The sequence below is a fragment of the Cibotium barometz genome, chromosome 18 (assembly GCF_041138505.1).
Source record: "Cibotium barometz isolate CiBa-2024 chromosome 18, ASM4113850v1, whole genome shotgun sequence".
NCBI lineage: Eukaryota > Viridiplantae > Streptophyta > Polypodiopsida > Cyatheales > Cibotiaceae > Cibotium > Cibotium barometz.
This window is the reverse complement of record NC_141063.1, coordinates 48,346,202-48,363,859: the sequence shown is the minus strand read 5'-3', so window position 1 is coordinate 48,363,859 and position 17,658 is coordinate 48,346,202. Positions and strand designations below refer to the sequence as shown.

The following is a 17,658-nucleotide window of genomic DNA, read 5'->3' as shown; positions in this document are numbered from 1 at the left end:
CCTTGATAGGCATGATCACACATGGGCATGGGGAAGGAAAATATGGGCACTTTGCGATTGATCTTTGGCCCCATGATCCTAACTTCACAGTTGCCTCATTGTCTCTGTGTTTCAAGAACTTGGAGCGACTTGACAGGCATGAAGCTGGTGATCTACAACTAGATGGAATGCCAAGATCAAGCTCTTTGTTGCTAAATGCTTTAAACTCAAGGAAAGCACTAGACTACCATCAACAAGGTTCTCATACTACTACACAAATGGAGGACATAATACTACAGGATGGACAACAAGGTTTTAGACGACTACCAGAGAACTTGTTGCTACAGCTAGATAATTGTGGATCAGAAAACAAAAACCGTTATCTCTTTGCATATTTATCATTGCTTGTGGCACGAGGGACCTTCAAGATGATCCAAGTTGGGTTTCTCATGGTGGGTCACACACATGAAGACATTGATGCTATGTTCAGCAAGTTCTCAGAGAAGCTTAGAACAAGCATGACATTCACTTTTCCTCACCTTATGCAGCATTTTCAATTGTGCTAGTCAACAAGGCCTTCTCCTTTTTTGTTGACACATGTACCAGACTTCAAGAGTTACATTGAAGGATACTTATGTGACTCCAAGGATGCACTTGTTGGTCACTCAAAACCACTTCACTTTCATTTCTACATGCAAGGGGATACACCTCTAATGCAATACAAGATCCATCCTAAGTCAGTAGAATGGTTGCCAAGAGAAGGCGGTATTGAACTATGGAAAAGAGACTCAACAACAAGAAAGCCTACCCTTCCAAAGGGTCTTCCAACCTTGCTACCCATGTCTGAGTATATTAAAGATCATCAAGAGGTGGTAAGTGGAATCAAAGACTATCTCAAGTATTGGGAAAGATGGTCAAGTGTACAAGGTCCTGAAGCGGAGTACACAAAGTTCATAACACCAGTGATTGATTATTGGAAAACCATGCTTGATGCACTTCAAGATCCAAATGTCCAAGAAGCAAGAGTATTCATGGTCTTTTGGCCAAGGACACAAGGTGATACATTATTTCAAGACATAGGTGATGTGGATGACTTTCTTGGCTTGGAGGAGTTGAATGACCACTACTGTGGTCCTCTCAACACAAGCGACCAAAAGATGCATTTCAACCAATGATAGATGTCAAGAAAGACGACTTTGTACTTGTTCGACCTTCAAATCCAATATATCCAGTATGGCTTGGTGTTGCGCAAAGTGAGGTTGATACAAATAAAAAATCAAGCAACTATCAAAAGATCTGTATACAATATTGGGCACCAGTTTGTGGTCGACAAAATGCTACAGATGAGGAGGTATATCAAAATTGCTGGGATAAATACTGGATGTGCAACAAGAAAGACCCTCAACGTTGGGAGAGAGTGGATACAATTGTTTTCTCTTGGATAACAAAAGCTACCAAAGTTCCCAAAAAAAATAAAATCCCTCCAAAGGTTGTCTTGAAGGCTAAAGCCAATCTACAAGAATCATTGAGCTAAAGACTTCCATGCTGGAGAGGTTGCCAAAGATAAGGTGTTTATTAACACCACCTATTTAAGATTTTATCAATATCTTCTACATATACAATAAATATACTTCACCAATATTCAAGGTTCCAAATTAATGAAATTCCCAAATTCACGGGATTCATTTTGATTTAGAATTCCCAAACTATTGGGAGATTCCCAAATTCTCAAATATGGTGTTTGTTTGAGACAAGGGTCTCACTGAACAAAAAAGGATGCCTGCAAGTTGAGGGTTGGAGACCTGCTATTGTAAAAAAAGCATCCTACACATTTGCTTGATGAGCCTCATGTACTTTTATTTTGTGTAAAAGAGTCCTAAAGTATGTTTAATACTCCTACAACACTTCTATTTGGCCCTAAAGTACTCTTCATTGACCAGTGTACTAGAACATAGATGTGATCTTAATGTACTTTATCTTTTCTTGAAGTACTTTGAAGTACTTTGAAGTGTTGTTTATCTGGTTTTGATTCACCTAAAGCTCTTTCAACTAGTCATTAAGTATTTTAAATACTTCTAAATTACAATTCCTAGTCATATTAAAGTGCTTTTAAAACTCCTAAAGCACTTTCAGGTTGTCCTTAAGTTCCTTTTATACTCCTAAAACACTTCTAGGTGGTATTAAATTTTTTTAATTTCTTTAGCTGTTATAAAGCAACCTTCAATCCATGTATAGTAGTTTGCACACCTAAAGCACTTCCATGTGGTCCAACTTGGTTTACAGCACTTTGAATTCCTTCTAAAATTACTTTATGTATCTCTTAAAGTCTTTTACAAGGTTATCCTAATTGCTTTTGATACTCCTAAAGCACTTTCAGGTTGTTCTTAAGTTTCTTTATACTCTTAAAACACTTCCAAGTGGTGTTAATATGATGTTAATATACTTTTGATAGGACTTAAGCTATTGCAAAGCACCTTCAAATGTTTAACACTTTCAGGTAGTCTGCAAGTGCTCTTAGCATAACTAAAGCACTTCCATGTGGTCCTTGACTTAGTTTACAGCACTTTGAATTCTTTCAGGTAGTCTGCAAGTGCTCTTAGCATAACTAAAGCACTTCCACGTGGTCCTTGACTTAGTTTATAGCACTTTGAATTCTTTTAAAAGTACTTTATGTATCTTTTAAAGTCCTTTACATGTTATCCTAAGTTCTTTTCTTGTGCTTTTGATACTCCTAAAGCACTTTTAGGTTGTCCTTAAGTTCCTTTATACTCTTAAAAAATTTCCAAGTGGTGTTAAAATACTTTTGATAGTACTTAAGTTGTTGCAAAGCAACTTCAATACATGTATAGCACTTTCAAGTAGTCTACAAGTGCTCTTAGCATAGTTAAAGCACTCCCATGTGGTCCTTGACCTAGTCTGTACTACTTTCAATTCTCAAAAGTACTTTGTGTATCTCTTAAATTCCTTTACAGGTTATCCTAAGTGCTTTTGATACTCCTCAAACACTTTCAGGTTGTCCTTAGGTTCCTTTTATACTCTCAAAACACTTCCAAGTGGTGTTAAAATACTTTTGATAGTACTTAAGTTGTTGCAAAGAACCTTCAATACATGTTTATCACTTTAAGGTAGTCTGCAAGTGCTCTTGGCATAACTTAAGCACTTCCATGTGGTCCCTGACTTGGTTAACAACACTTTGAACTCTTTTAAAAGTTTTTTATGTATTCTTTCAGCTTGTCCTAAGTGCACTTTAAAGTGCTTAAAAGTGGTTCGAGAGGAACTTAGAAGTTCTCCATAAGTACTGAAAGGAGGTCCAAAAGCACTGAAAAGTGGTCAAATGTACTATATATATATATATATATATATATATATATATATATATATATATATATATATATATATATATATATATATATATTACATGCCAAACTACCTTATACACCCTAGCTACCACGTATCCTCATTTTTAGGCCTTAGGCCATGCATGGGGGCCCTGGACCTTCACCTCAACCTAAACTTTGCCCGTGCTCTCTCTCTCTCTCTCTCTCTCTCTCTCTCTCTCTCTCCTAATCACGTTGTGTTCTCTGCTAATACGTATATTGGTTTTACAGGTTTTTTCAAGGCTCCCCCCACCCTCCATCACCTAGATTGTCACCGCCTCCACTCGTGTGTTCTGCTCTCTCAGTCAAGGTTAGCATGTGTGTCTCTCCCTCTCTCAGCCATTTTTTTTAAATCAAGCTCTGCTCTCTCTCTCTCTCTCTCTCTCTCTCTCTCTCTCTCTCTCTCTCTCTCTCTCTCTCTCTCTCTCTCTCTCTCTTTTGCATGCGCTAATACGTATTGTTTTTGAGATTTTCTTCAACATTTGCAAAAAAGTGTTGAGCCCCCAATTTAGCAGATCACTATCAAGCAAAGAAAAGCCCTGTCCAACCAAGAGATATATATCCATATATCCAGATGGGATATATTCAATTTTTTTAAAACCCATATTTTCATTATTTCATAGAGAACTAGAAATAAAAGAAATGTATGTGCATCAGATGCTGGTTCCAGAGGAAAAGGAGTAGAGAACCATTTAACATGGAAGCAAAAAAGAATAGGCACCTGCCCACCGACGAATGCAAGAAGGAGAGTCATGACACAAAGCAAGGACTAGACTACGTGAGTGAATAGATCACTCACCTTTATCTATATATGGGAAGAGGAACTCTTGGGAGGTTTCCCCCACTGATTGTGGCCGGTCCACAACCACCATGACCTCCACAAAGAGCCAAATCTCCAAATAAAGAGCCTCAGTACCATAGCGGTGAAGTGCAAGACTCCAAGCAGAGCCCCTACCATGGCCAGGGCCCCCGCAGAAATCATGGTACATAACCTCGACTTTAATCAAGAAAGAAACAGAACCCATTGTCATTTACTGCACCCCACAAAAGAGGTTTCATACTGCCAAAAGAGTCCACATTATTTTTGTCCTCCCTAGAAAGGCAGTCAATGCTACAGTACTCTCCTTTTTTTTAAAGCATTAGGAGAGCTCATCCATCCAAAAAGAAAATTTTTATTTGGTAAAATTAAGTTAGAAAGATATTACATAAGAGATGTGTGTGTGTGTGTGTGTGTGTGTGTGTGTGTGTGTGTGTGTGTGTGTTTATGGTGAAAGTATGTTAAAATATTTTAGTTATTTAAATAGCAAAAGCATGTGGGTGTGCATGAGTTTGTGTTTGTGAGAATGTTGGAGAGAGTTTTTTTTTAATGTTGGAAGTTTTTTTAAAAAAATCAATTTCAATAGCAAAATTGTGTGGGTGTGTGTTGTGTGTATGAGAAAGAGAGATAAATATGTTAGTGAAAGTGTTTTTTTTTAAGTGACATTATTTTAAAATATTTTAGTTATTTGAATGGCAAAAGTGTGTGTGTTTGCATGTACTTAGCAAAGAACAAAAGCATTAAAACGGTTGGAAGTTTCCAGTTGTAATCATTATTTTGTTTTTGGTGTTTATTTTCTTCTTTCTTTTTTTTCTCCTCTACAGCTAGAAATCTTCTTGAGAGGAGTCAGAGTACTTGAATGAGTAGACCAACACGGAATACTTAATGACCAGTATCTAAGTGGTAAGTGGTCGTGTGAATGAGGGGTTAGGAAAACAACACTGCTAGTAAGCAAGCCGGGTAGTTCCCTAGAGATTTTGTGAGAGTAATGATGTTTTTACTCAAGGGACAAATTATATTGCAACTTTCCGATTTTGCTCTCCATTTTGGCAATATTTATGAATTTTCTATTTTCTCAAATTCAGTACTTCTCTCTTCTATTTTGTTCTCTCGCACTTTTTTAAATTGTATCTCAACTTGTATTCTCTCTCTCTCTCTCTCTCTCTCTCTCTCTCTCTCTCTCTCTCATTGCATATGTTATTACCCTTTATCTCTGTAGGAGATGGATTGTATATGTTATGCTCACTTATCTATGTAGGAGATGGTTTGTATATGTTATACTCACGTATGTATTAAAAACTTCTCTAAGAATTACATTGTTATTGAGCTGAGTCTATTTGGAGCAGGGTCACATGTGTGATAATAGCTGTTGAAGTAGAATAGTATGTTGTTGTTTGAAGTTGAGAATGTTAAAAAAGGAAGTTAGTATTCACTATTTTGTGTTTCAAAGGAGATTGAAGATGGTTAGGAGCTGTATATACTTAAGTTTGAACCAAGTTTGTCGGCTTCAAGTTTTGGATGCAACACGCGTGTCTCACACCATAATCATTCAAGGACAAGGACTTGCATTTGAAAACAAAATGTTGCTAATTTAATGGATTACTTTCATTAAAAAAATTGAAACAGTTGGAAGGGTTGAAAATGAGGAGGAGCATAGAGGAATCCATGGTGGAATCCACTTACTTACAAGAAACAGAGTGATTTGCCAATGCTACGGTACTTCAAGAACCTATCAACAATGAACATAGAAATGCACAAGCATAGAGAGATATGAAATGAGGCTCTTTTTTGTTTGATTTAAATGAACTGCCTGTGGATGATAATTTTTCATTCTATTTGTTGTGTCGTCTATGTGAAAGATATTAAATCCGAATGTCACTCTATAGGGCGTGTGTTTTCATTTCCTCGGAATTTTAAGCACCCAACAACTTCAATTGCCGTTAAACATGAGAAGGAGACAATTTCCTATAAGGTTAGCTTTTGGTATGTGTTAAAACCCTAAGATTTCTCTAAATAATTGTTATGCATAAACATGCATAAATCAGGCATAGACTCATCCACCCGCCGACCACCCCCGAGCCCAAGGGATGCACACATGAATTATAATGAAGTACATCATACCTTTACCTTGATGTCCCATACCATCAAGAGGTATAACTCCAATCCAGTAACATGTAGCTATAGTGTGAAATGGTAGGTGAGTAGATATAATCCTCTATATAAGAGAACATCATATCATAACCTAGCCTCAAGATAACATAGCCTTAGCCTCCTTTGAGTGTGTCCATGCTCCTATTATATAAGAGGGCCCTCAAGTCACTCTTGACTCTCCATTTCCCATGTGTGACCCTTAGATGCCTAACCCTAACCTTAACCCTTAAGATTAGTCCTAACCCATGCTCCATGCTCCCATGCTCACAAGCCTAATGTGGGTTAACCTCCTAGTATATGCTCACAAGCCTAATGTGGGTTAGCCTCCTAGTATATGCACACATAATGTGCATATAACATACTTCCCCTCTCTCAAAACAGTGCACTCTTGCAATGAAAAGAAGGAGAACTATGCTGAACAATCTCAACAAACTCCCAAGTCGAATCCTCTATTTTCCTATCTTTTCACCTAATTTTAACCTCAGGGATTAGTCAACTACAAAGTTTCCTTTCCCTAATTTCAAGTACCTTATCAGGTTCATGTGGAACATAGGATAATTCTTTTACTTCAACGAGTTCTTGAGGAGTAACTGTGGTATCCTCACCTCCCAGTTTTCCTTTCAATCTGTTGATATAAAAGACTAGAATGAACTCTAACATGTTGGAGGCAGTTTAAGTTCATACGCAACCGTGCCAATCCGATGTATAAATCAAAATGGACCACAATATCTAGGAGATAAATTCGAGCATTTTCCTATTGACAAAGTCTAAGAATCTTCAGGAACTTTTAAATAAACCAACGCTCCTGGTTCAAAAGACCGAGATGAGGGTCCCTCCCTATCAGCATAAAATCGTACTCTATCCTGATCACTCCTGATAGAATCTTGAGCTTCGGTCAGTATTTCCTACATATCACGCAAGAAATCCCTCGATGCATCAAGCTCAATGTCCTTAAGAGTGACATCAATAGGTGCCCTAGGTTGATACCCATACATAAGTATGCACGGACTAAAACCAATAGCCGTATGTTTAAAACTGTTATAGGCAAATTCCATCATTGAAAGATATTTTTTCCAATTCGATGCTTTTCCAAAGACATATGCACGAAGCATATCCTCTACAATCTGATTCATACGCTCTGTTTGCCATTAGACTGCAGATGATCAGAGGAATTGATACTAAGTAGTTTCCTCACTGTAAACCATTTGGAATAAAGTAGGAAAACATGACATTATAATAGCAGGAACCAGGTATCCATGGGCGACCCGACGTACCCACATCTGCACATGGAATTATCGGCATCCCGAGTTATCCATATCAACATAGAGGTCATCGTCTCAATGAGACACATATGTTCATCCGTAAACCATCAGGTTGACTGTATAAATCACCTAAAGGACGGAACTAGAGAAAGAAATGCCAACAAAGGAAGAATCCAAATTTTCTTAATCTGAAAACAAAAAGATAAACTCGTTGAACTATAAAGAAAGAGATTTTAAGTGAAAATGCCGACGAGATTACACTCATCAATACATGTAGGCTATAGATAAAAGAAGTTTATCTAGAGAATGCCCACACAATAACTTTAAATGAATTCAAAAAATGAGATTATCTTTGAATGTTGAGGTCAACATGCTAAGTGATGTAAGCAAAGCAACAATCTTGAGCCCAAATTATCCCATAAGATAATATATGTGAGGGATCGCTAGCGTCCCATACCACCATGATACCACACCCATACATACCTTATCAATTTGAAACTCCCTAGTATGCCGTCTAGGAAATATGAATAAAATCTTGTATAAAAGGAATAAGATGGCCTTATCCCAGATTTTCACATACTAAAAACTCTCTATATACCTGAGACTACATCAAGGAATAACTCTTTTTGAGTACATCATTAGAAAAGAATTTTGGATTATTGGTGCCTTTCTAATGATAACTACCCAATAAACACACTAAAGCTAGGGTAGAAAAATAACTCACCTAGATACATAAGCAACTAGGTATCCAAGTTGGAGTATGTTCAAGAGTACAAGGAACACAATCCAAAATTACGTGCAAAAAATGAAGACAAATGCTACCTTCAAAGCACATGAAATTATCCCAAAAGATCAAAAGATCCTAATAAAACCATGGATAAAAGCATAGAAGCTCCTCAAATCCATGAAAACCATAGTTGATCATAAAACTCAATGCATGCCATCTAATGATCATTAATCATGCCAAAAGAAGCATTTAAAATTGGTGGCCAACTCATTAATCTAGAGTATATGAACATGGTGTCGTTCAAGCAAAACTCCAAGTAAGCAAGTGAAACATGTGTGTAACACTCATTAAAAAACCCCTAGATACAAGTGATCTAGGCAAAACCTGATGAGTCCATATAAAGCTTGAAAAGCATCCAATAAAATCCACCAAAACAAACCGATCAACTAACACACATGATAGAATTTGTCTTAGGCTTAGAAAATTAAGCATAGAACACACTTAAAAAAGTGTAAAATAAATTATCATGGAAAAGTGTCAAAGGTGAGAGACACTTTGAACACAGATTATAGCCATCATTGAAAAACTTAAGGAATATGTCCAAAAAGAATGGCTAAACAAAGGTAAAAAAATCATGAAAATATCATTCAGAATTAATTTAAATAGAAATATCTACTAATACGAGGTATAATCGTATTAATAATATATGAATAACCCGCATCATCTATCGAATGTCATGAGAAAACGTACTTCAATATTAAATAACCCTCTAAAATATTAAATTCTCAAGAAAAAGAATTATCATGTTTTTTTCCTAAATTTCTCTAATTTTATAGGGCCTCGAAATACGATAATTTTGAATTCCACCAAACCTATCTTATGGCATTCCAAATCTATATTTTTTCAGAAAATTTTTAGCAATTAGATTTGCCAAAATACCATTGATATTTTAAAAATACCAATTTTCAGGATTTCTAAAAATAATTTCTAGAAAATCCCTAATTTTTTCTAAGAATCCCATCGTTCACAAAATTTCCAATTCTGCCTGACAATTCTCAAATCCAATGAAAATTTATAATTTTAATGGATTTTTTAATTTTCTTTTTAAAGAAATTTGAATGGTCATCGGCGCTTGAATGGACACACCACATGCCAAACACCAACCCCACATTTTTCAAAAATTTAAAATAACCTTTGTCTAATGTTTTACTAATTTTCAGGAATTTTAAAAAAAATTTAATTTACCCCGAATGCATTTAGAATACGAACGGCCAAAAAATTTCGGAATCCCAATAGTCTTCCCAGAATACGGAAAGCCAACAGTTTCGAGGAAATGAAAAGACAAAAAAAATCAGAATGTGAAAGGTCAAAAGTTTACAGAATCCGAAAGGTCAAAAGATTTTCCAGAATTCGGAAAGCCAATAGGTTTTCCGAGAATGCGAAAAGCCAAGAGTTTTCAAGAAAATAATTTTCAAAAATATCCAGAGAATGTTTTTCCCAAATTTCATATTTTCTCCTCTTTTTTCTAAGCTTTGAAAAGCTTTTTTTTAGTATTAAAAAAACTCTTTTTATATATATTTTTAAAGCTAAAAAAGGCTTTTTTAACTAAGGTTTTTTAAAACCTTATAAAAAAACGTTTTAGGGGGGTTGCGTTTTTCGCTGGCCACCTGCCAACGAACCCCCCCCCCTCCCCCGCCGGCGTGCACCAAATAGAAAGGGAGAGATTTGAGCTCTCTCCTCTTCTCCACTCTAACATTTCACTCTCCACTCCCTCCTTCTCTGTAATCAGAGAGGAGAATTAACCATTAATTAAATTTACCTTAATCATAATTAAAGTTTAATTATGATTAAAATTTAATCAATTTGTGCCTAATAAGAGACATTCACACGCGGGAGAGAAAAATAGAAGAGAAAATTTCGACTTGAGAGACGAAGAGGGGCCCACGCACACGGGAGAGCATTCCATGCATCAACATGCTGCCCCCTATACTGCATTTCAACAGAAAATCGGCAGAAATTTGATAGCATACCCACAGAAAAACTCGCAAAATCCACCTGACCACCCTCGAGCCCAAGGGATGCACACATGAATTATAATGAAGTACATCATACCTTTACCTTGATGTCCCATACCATCAAGAGGTATAACTCCAATCCAGTAGCATGTAGCTATAATGTGAAATGGTAGGTAAGTAGATATAATCCTCTATACAAGAGAACATCATATCATAACCTAGCCTCAAGATAACATAGCCTTAGCCTCCTTTGAGTGTGCCCCATGCCCCTATTATATAGGAGGGCCCTCAAGTGACTCTTGACTCTCCATTTCCCGTGTGTGACCCTTGGATGCCTGACCCTAACCTTAACCCTTAAGGTTAGTCCTAACCCATGCTCCACTAGAGCTTGTTCCCATGCTCCCATGCTCACAAGCCTAATGTGGGTTAGCCTCCTAATATATGCATACATAATGTGTATACATAATGTGCATATAACAGTATATCAATAACAACAAGGACAAACATTGAGTGTATGAGAAATTTATGTATACAATATATGCATACATAATGTGCATATAACAGTATGTCAATAAGTAAGTCCCATCAAGGACAAACATTGAGTGTATTAGAAATTTATCTGGCCACACAAGTATTCACACATGGAACAGTTGTACGTTGCTATGTCACGTGTTAGATCATCTGATGTAGTGAAAGTGTGTGTAAAGTATACTATGAAACAGGAAAGCAGCATAGAAGGTTCAACCGAAGTCTTTACAACAAATGTTGTCTACAAGGAGGTTTTCCAAATGGCATGCATCAGAATGTAAATTTAACTTATGCCCAAAAGGTAGAGAACAAGCTATTGATACAACAACTTACAAACACTAGAGACTACATTTATAGATATCTCTGTATCAATGAAGGAAGCATTAAAATGATGTGATATGTGTAATCTATGTTGTCTTTCTGTGCAATCTTTCACATTGATGCTTCTCTCTTTGGTAATATTGAATTCATGTGTATAAATCTACTTACATTATGCTAAAGCTACCATGTAGAATCACAAAAGGGAGTGTCCTATCTCATTGCTCAAGAGGTGGTTCAAATTGTTGAGATGGTTGAAGGGTTTCGGTGAGTTCCTATTTGTTTTTTTAACATTTAGATAAGAAAACGTTTGCTTTTGACTTGCTTTTATATACAGTGGCATTATTTATTTTTCTTGCTTGGCACAAAATACTGAACACACACACACACACACACACATATATATATATATATATATATATATATATATATATATATATATATATATATATATAGAGAGAGAGAGAGAGAGAGAGAGAGACCTTAAAGTGTTATGTAAATGATTAGTGTAGTGAGTGTTATATTTGATATCTGGGGTATATTGCTTAGGATAGAGGTGGCAAGGAGATCATTTTCATTTGTTTATGGTGATGGACAAGATATTGAAGGTAATATTTTTTGAGATTGCTATAATATAGGTATTGTTATTTTTCATAATCTATTTAATATTCATGGCTCAATTGTAGACCCTCCATTTTGGGATGGACAAGCAACAGCATCTTTAATTTATCAAACTGTTAGAGAGCATCGGTGTTTTATGGTATATATAGAAACCTGCTTTTTATGTAACTTTTGCGTTTTATTTGATAAATTGATATTTCTATTGATTAATTCTTTTTGCGACAAGGAATATCTTTATTTTTTAGAACGCAGATTATTGCTAGGTTTGTATGGTCGAGATACTTACAAACGAGAGCTTTGGGCTCCTTGGAATTTACAGTCTAAGATTGCGAAAGATCGCGGATCAACTTCATGTACATGTAATGTTTGTGGACTATAAAAAGCCTAATAGGTTAGATTTTCGAGTCATAGGCACTAGATAATACATAATTTTTCGATTTGCTGTCTACAAGCCTGTTCAAATCCCATTCACCTCAAATATTGATCCACCAAATGAGTTCTGTAAGGTTGTCATTTTCCTTCTTTTTTTCCACGAAAATTATATCTTGCAATAGCTAATGTTTTTTTCTTAAATTTGTTTTGCCAGATGGAGGCGAGGAAAGGAAAGATAATCCAGTTGCCCGAAGATTGTTTTAAAGCTTTGTTCAGGTGTGTTGAGATTGTCAACATTATATTGGATTGGAATGCTAGCTGTGTATTTACACCAAGTTTGGTGCTTTATTCAAAGTGCTTTAAGAGCTTCTACATGGATATATATAGCAAGCATGGTGTGTTTATATATAGGTTGGCAGGTTAAGGACCATGGGGCCCATCATGGGCTTCAAATATAAGGCTTATAACTACTTATCTTTCCAGGATGAGTGTTTCTTTTTGTTGGGAATTGGCTGGGATTAGAAAGTGCAACACGACACACACACCCTTGCATGTCATCGCTTGCGCAATGAGGGCTTGAACCCGTGACCTTGGGACTCTAGAGCAACACCTCTCTTTCCTGCACTAATTTGCGGTCGACAAGGACGAGCCCTTCGTTTTTATACATACAAGAATACACTTGCCCGCGTGAGGGAGACAAGTCAAGCCACTAGTCTTCAGAAGACGGTGGGGCCGGAACAAGAGCCTTTTGGTGGTGGGACCCCTTCGAAAGGACTGTTTAAGTGTTGGTCCCGGGGTCTTCCACCCATCCTGGCGCAGTTTTGCTTGCTGGCCCTCAGTAAGCAGATCGATCGCTTCGCGAGACGGCTATGTGTTCTCTCTCCGACATCCTTGATTTAATGTGTAGGATAGATGGAGGTTTGAAGGGATCTGAAGTCTAATTTCAACACGACTCGGGCCTTATTAAAATACTCTCCTCAATCATCACTTTTGCATTTATAGTATATTTTTGTTGGACACCATAACTAGAGTCTATCATCATAAAGTTAGCGAGATTCAGAATATTGCTATGGCGTTCGGCTGCAGATCCCTCCTTACTAGCAGAGGATGCCAAAGGTGGGCGGTCTCCTTCACCCAGCAGCGAGCTCAGGCTTTTCTTGCCGACGAGAGCATGACAGCAGGAGACGACAGGCCACAGGTGAGGACCGCAATCATCATTCACGGCCTCATGGGCGCGGCCAAAAATTTGCGACCTCTCTGCAGGCGCCTCCTCAACCAAGTCATCCAGCGAAGCCCTCCCAATGCACCAGGTAACTCTGCTTAACCGCTATTGTCATAAAACCCTAGCCGAAACCCTAATTCTCTTTTCTGCCTTTTCTCCTTTTCCAAACCTTAAACTTCGAATATGCACCACACTCTGAGATCATGACCTTGAATCCTGTGCTTTTTTCTGCTTGCCAAACCCTAGTCTTCATCTTTGCAATTCCCAAACTTTGGCACTGCACACTTAAGCTATGCGATGCATGTGATCTTTTGGATTCACAAATCCGGAAACTCTATAATGTGATGATAAATGTAATCTGTCAGCTTACTTCTTCAAACCCTAGTATGTGCAAACCCTATTATATGCTGACTAGCAGCTTGTCTCTTTGGAAGTGAAGGATCACTGTAAACCCGAATATGTGACCTTACGTGCAGGCTGGCAGCTTGTTTTAGTGGATATGAGGAAGCATGGAAAATCTGCTGGGTTGGAGCATTTGAGACCTCCACACAACCTTCAATCAGCAGCCAAAGATATTGCAAAGCTCATCCAGTCGGAATCATGGAATTGGCCAGATGTTGTCATGGGACATTCTCTTGGTGGTAAAGTTGCCCTCGAGTTTGGAGAGAGTTGTGCATATGGGCAGTACGGTCCTTCAGCAATCACTCCCAAGCAGGTGACTTGTGATAACCTCTTTGTTTCGAGACAATGCATGTTGTTAAAAAGAACTTAGATACCTTTTCCATTATTTTTGATAGGAGATGCAGAGTCAATGCCAAAAAAAATGTGGGGCATGACAAGTTTGTATTTCACCTAAAAGAAACACAAGAGTAGGGATATCTGCTGGTTTGACCGGTGTGATGTTCAAGGTTAAAGCCATCATTTATTAATCACTAGCTGAAACGCCATGGATACATGGCTTATAGTTCCATCACAATGCTATAAACTTGGAAGAAGGAAGGGAACGTTCTCAAAATGCATGCCCACCTTTTGCATGAGATGCACGTGGAAGCCTTTAGGAGTTGTAGCATGGGGTGCCTTAGCCAGTAGCTATGAACAATGACCATGTAGATTGTGTTGCCACTTACCCAACGGTGATGATTGATTACAGCTCAGCCACAGCCTTGACGTCTAGAATTTGTTGTTGTTTCACTGAATAACATATGATGTGTTAGCCGAAGGAAGTGGGAACTTTGCCTAGCAATCCTGGCCTCCCCATGTGCAGACGCGGGCTGGTGGCTGGCTGTAGGTTGCGCTGTTGAATTAGCCACCTTAGGTACTTCCAATATGGTATCAAGCCTTGGGCCGCTCCCCTCTCTCAAAGTAAGGGCGGTGTTGGAGGCACAATTCTCATGCATGCTTGGTGGAGTTGATTGGTGATGGGTGTCTCTTGTTTTTCCCATTTGTGGAGAGATCCGTGTAGATGGGAGCCTATAATCGCCTTGAAAGGTTGAAATAACCTTTCACTTTTGTGGGCCTGGTGTTTATGGGAAGGAGCAATGCTAGTCTCCATGTGCGCACACAAGTGGCTCCCTTCTAGTGGCTGGCCGTCAGTGGAGTGCAAAACATGGAAAGCATGCGAACTTGAACCCAGCTTAAAAGCCCCCATCAATAGGACTCATTCTCTCAATCAAGTCTTGACACTGGCTCTTAAAAGAAAATAAATTTTACTAACATTAAGTTCCTGCATTGTCTACCATTTACAAATTAAGGTTGTATATGATGCAGAACAGCTATGGGTTCTAGATTCTATCCCTGCTAAGGTAGATATTGAGCAGATTGGAGAAATGCAGCGCATTTTGACAGCTATTCAGAGCCTTCCGGACCCGGTTCCTTCACACAGGTGGACATACAACGAAGCTCAGCTCAGCATGTGTTTCTTGCCAACTCCTATGTTATACTTTTGAACTTATACTGAGGCTTGTTACAGAACTGCTCTGCATCCTGCCAGACGGGGGGGGGGGGGGGGGGGGGGGGGGGGGTGGTGTTGGGTGGTGACCATCCTTGGCAGGATGGATGGAAAATCTTGCCTGTCCAAATTCATGGCTTGTCCCACAGGCCGGGAGCGTTCTGTAACCAGCCTGAGTTTGAGGAACTCAAATAATGTCACTCTTGTTCTTTCTTCCACTGCATTCCATCCATGAAGGGCATCATAACTTGCTGCAGATGATAAACATTGGCTTGGCTTGTCTTGCTCCTAGATGGCTTTTGGAAAAGTTGATGGAGGAGGGGTTCTCTAGGTCTCTTGCAATTTGGATTGGTAGTAACCTTAAAAGGGTAGACCCTTCAAGTGAGCAAATGACTTGGATTTTTAATGTGGAAGACATCTATGATATGTTCCTCTCGTACAGGTACTTTCTGCTTCCCATCCTCCCCATGTCAGAGAAGACAAAGCTGAGATTTATTTGTTAAAAAAATGCCTGTATGATTCAGGTTCTCTTACAACTAATGAGCTGCTTTCAATGGGTTTAATTGTACTACTGGTACTGGATTCAAATATCGAGCGTGTTGACATGTTTCTACAGACAAACTAGCTACTGGTCATTCTTGGAGTTTCCTCCAAAAGGGACAAACATAGGTATAGTACGAGCTGAGAATAGTGATCGTTGGTCTCCATCAGTTGTTTCACAGTTGGAGAAGCTGGCTGAGGCAAGTAGGCAGGAAAGACCAGATCAGGGGACCCTTCATTACCATGTACTGGAGAAATCGGGGCATTGGGTCCATGTGGACAATCCAAATGGATTGATTGACATTTTAGCGTCAAGTTTTGTGAAGGTAGCAACTAAGTAGAGAGCATGACTACCATGATGCGTCGTATGGGATCTCAAGAAGAGACTTCCTATTTTTTGTGCTATCAACTGCCGCAGAGTTATGAATACTATTTTTTGCTCTATAATGTGAGCATTTTTTACCAGGGAAGGGGGAGTATAATATATTTACTAGAAAAGGCTAAAGTCAGGAGAGGAACTACTATTCTGTTTGGAAACAATCTTTTAAGAATTTATAATAGGAAGCCTATAATCTATTTCCCGTTGTTAACACCAACAAGCAATCAATCTCTAGTATCATCACGTGTTACATAGCCGGGTATAATGATCCATCCCATGTTATGAGATCCACACCATACATAACACAGAACACTCTAGCAGTTTGCAAATAATTTACACCAATATGCAGCTGGCAGGGAATTGCCTGCCTTGTGCCAGCGGCCAGTCTTCCATTGTGAATTCGATAGGGACACTGGTAGGTTAAAAGTTGTCTCTGTGAAGCTCGTGTGAGATAGAATGACCTTTCTATGCTACTGCCCCAGTGCATGCAATAGGGAGCATCCTTCAGGGAAGTGTTCCAGGATGCACAATGGTCTTATGTTAACTTCACTGGTTTTGGCATGACTGTTGGCAAAGCCTGCTCAAATTTCATCTTCTTTTTTCTTTCTTTCCCCCTTCCAAAGAAGATAGCACTTGTGTGCAGTTTTTCCACTGTGGTTGGAGGTTGATGCCATAAAGTAAGCTGTGTCATCATGTTTTGGAAACATTTCTTCACTTATGTGGAGCATAGTAACAAAAAAACCAGTTTCGAAACCTCGAAACTTCGAAATGGTTTTTAAAAACCTTGAAACCTCTCCATTACGGTAGTTTTGTCCAAATTTTAGGTTTAGTTTTTCCCCCTCCCCTCCCCCGATTTTTTTGGGATTTTTTTACTTTCAATTTTCTTCCATATCCTCCTCATCACCTTCCTTCCCTCTTCTTCTCGTGCCTCCCTCCTTCCCTTTTCCATCTTTTGCTACTTGTTTCACCTCTACTCCTCCTTCCTTGATTCTCTTCTTCTCTCCTCTTCGTCTTTCTTTCTCTTCTTCTCTCCTCTTCTTCTCCCTTGCTCTTCTTCTCCTTTTCTCTTCTTCTTTGCTCTTCTTTTCCCTTTTTCTTCATACACTATTCTTCAATGTCTTAAATCTTTCCCAATTTTTACCTTCTCTTCTTCAATTTCTTAAGAGTCCTTGATTGAACAACGTGTGGCATCTAATCGAGCAAAATTGTCATAATGCCTCACCAAAATAAGGATGCTTTCTCGAGGTGTGTGAGAAGACACCATTTTTTCATCATTACATTATGTTGTTAGATGGCTACTATAAGAATTATTGATTTTTTGAAACCTCGCAGTTCCTTAGCCGAGGGGTGAAACCTTTCGAAACAAAATCCGAAAAACCTCAAAACGTTTCTTGTGACTGAT

General features: G+C 38.4%; 1 protein-coding gene across 2 annotated transcripts; it reads left to right on the top strand.

Annotated features, from left to right (window-relative positions):
- The first annotated feature begins 13,149 nt into the window (after positions 1-13,149).
- On the top strand, positions 13,150-16,588 carry LOC147629429 (uncharacterized). Of its 2 annotated transcripts, none has more exons than XM_086812702.1 (5): positions 13,150-13,477; positions 13,866-14,104; positions 15,162-15,271; positions 15,630-15,779; positions 15,862-16,096. In XM_086812702.1, exons 1-5 carry the CDS (start codon positions 13,237-13,239, stop codon positions 15,875-15,877), a joined length of 756 nt encoding a protein of 251 aa, XP_086668828.1. In that variant the 5' UTR covers positions 13,150-13,236; the 3' UTR covers positions 15,878-16,096. The 2 variants fall into 2 exon arrangements, with proteins under 2 accessions (XP_086668828.1, XP_086668827.1); XM_086812701.1 differs by having other exon boundaries at positions 13,152-13,477; positions 15,954-16,588.
- Positions 16,589-17,658: the final 1,070 nt, after the last annotated feature.

What these genes read in the sequence shown, in the direction of transcription:
- LOC147629429 (XM_086812701.1), top strand. Translation starts at nt 13,237, where the DNA reads ATGGCGTTCGGCTGCAGATCCCTCCTTACTAGCAGAGGATGCCAAAGG. An exon ending in CAGCAATCACTCCCAAGCAG is followed by an intron (nt 14,105 to 15,161) that starts GTGACTTGTGAT and finishes GATGCAGAACAG; the next exon opens with CTATGGGTTCTAGATTCTAT. An exon ending in GATATGTTCCTCTCGTACAG is followed by an intron (nt 15,780 to 15,953) that starts GTACTTTCTGCT and finishes ATGTTTCTACAG; the next exon opens with ACAAACTAGCTACTGGTCAT.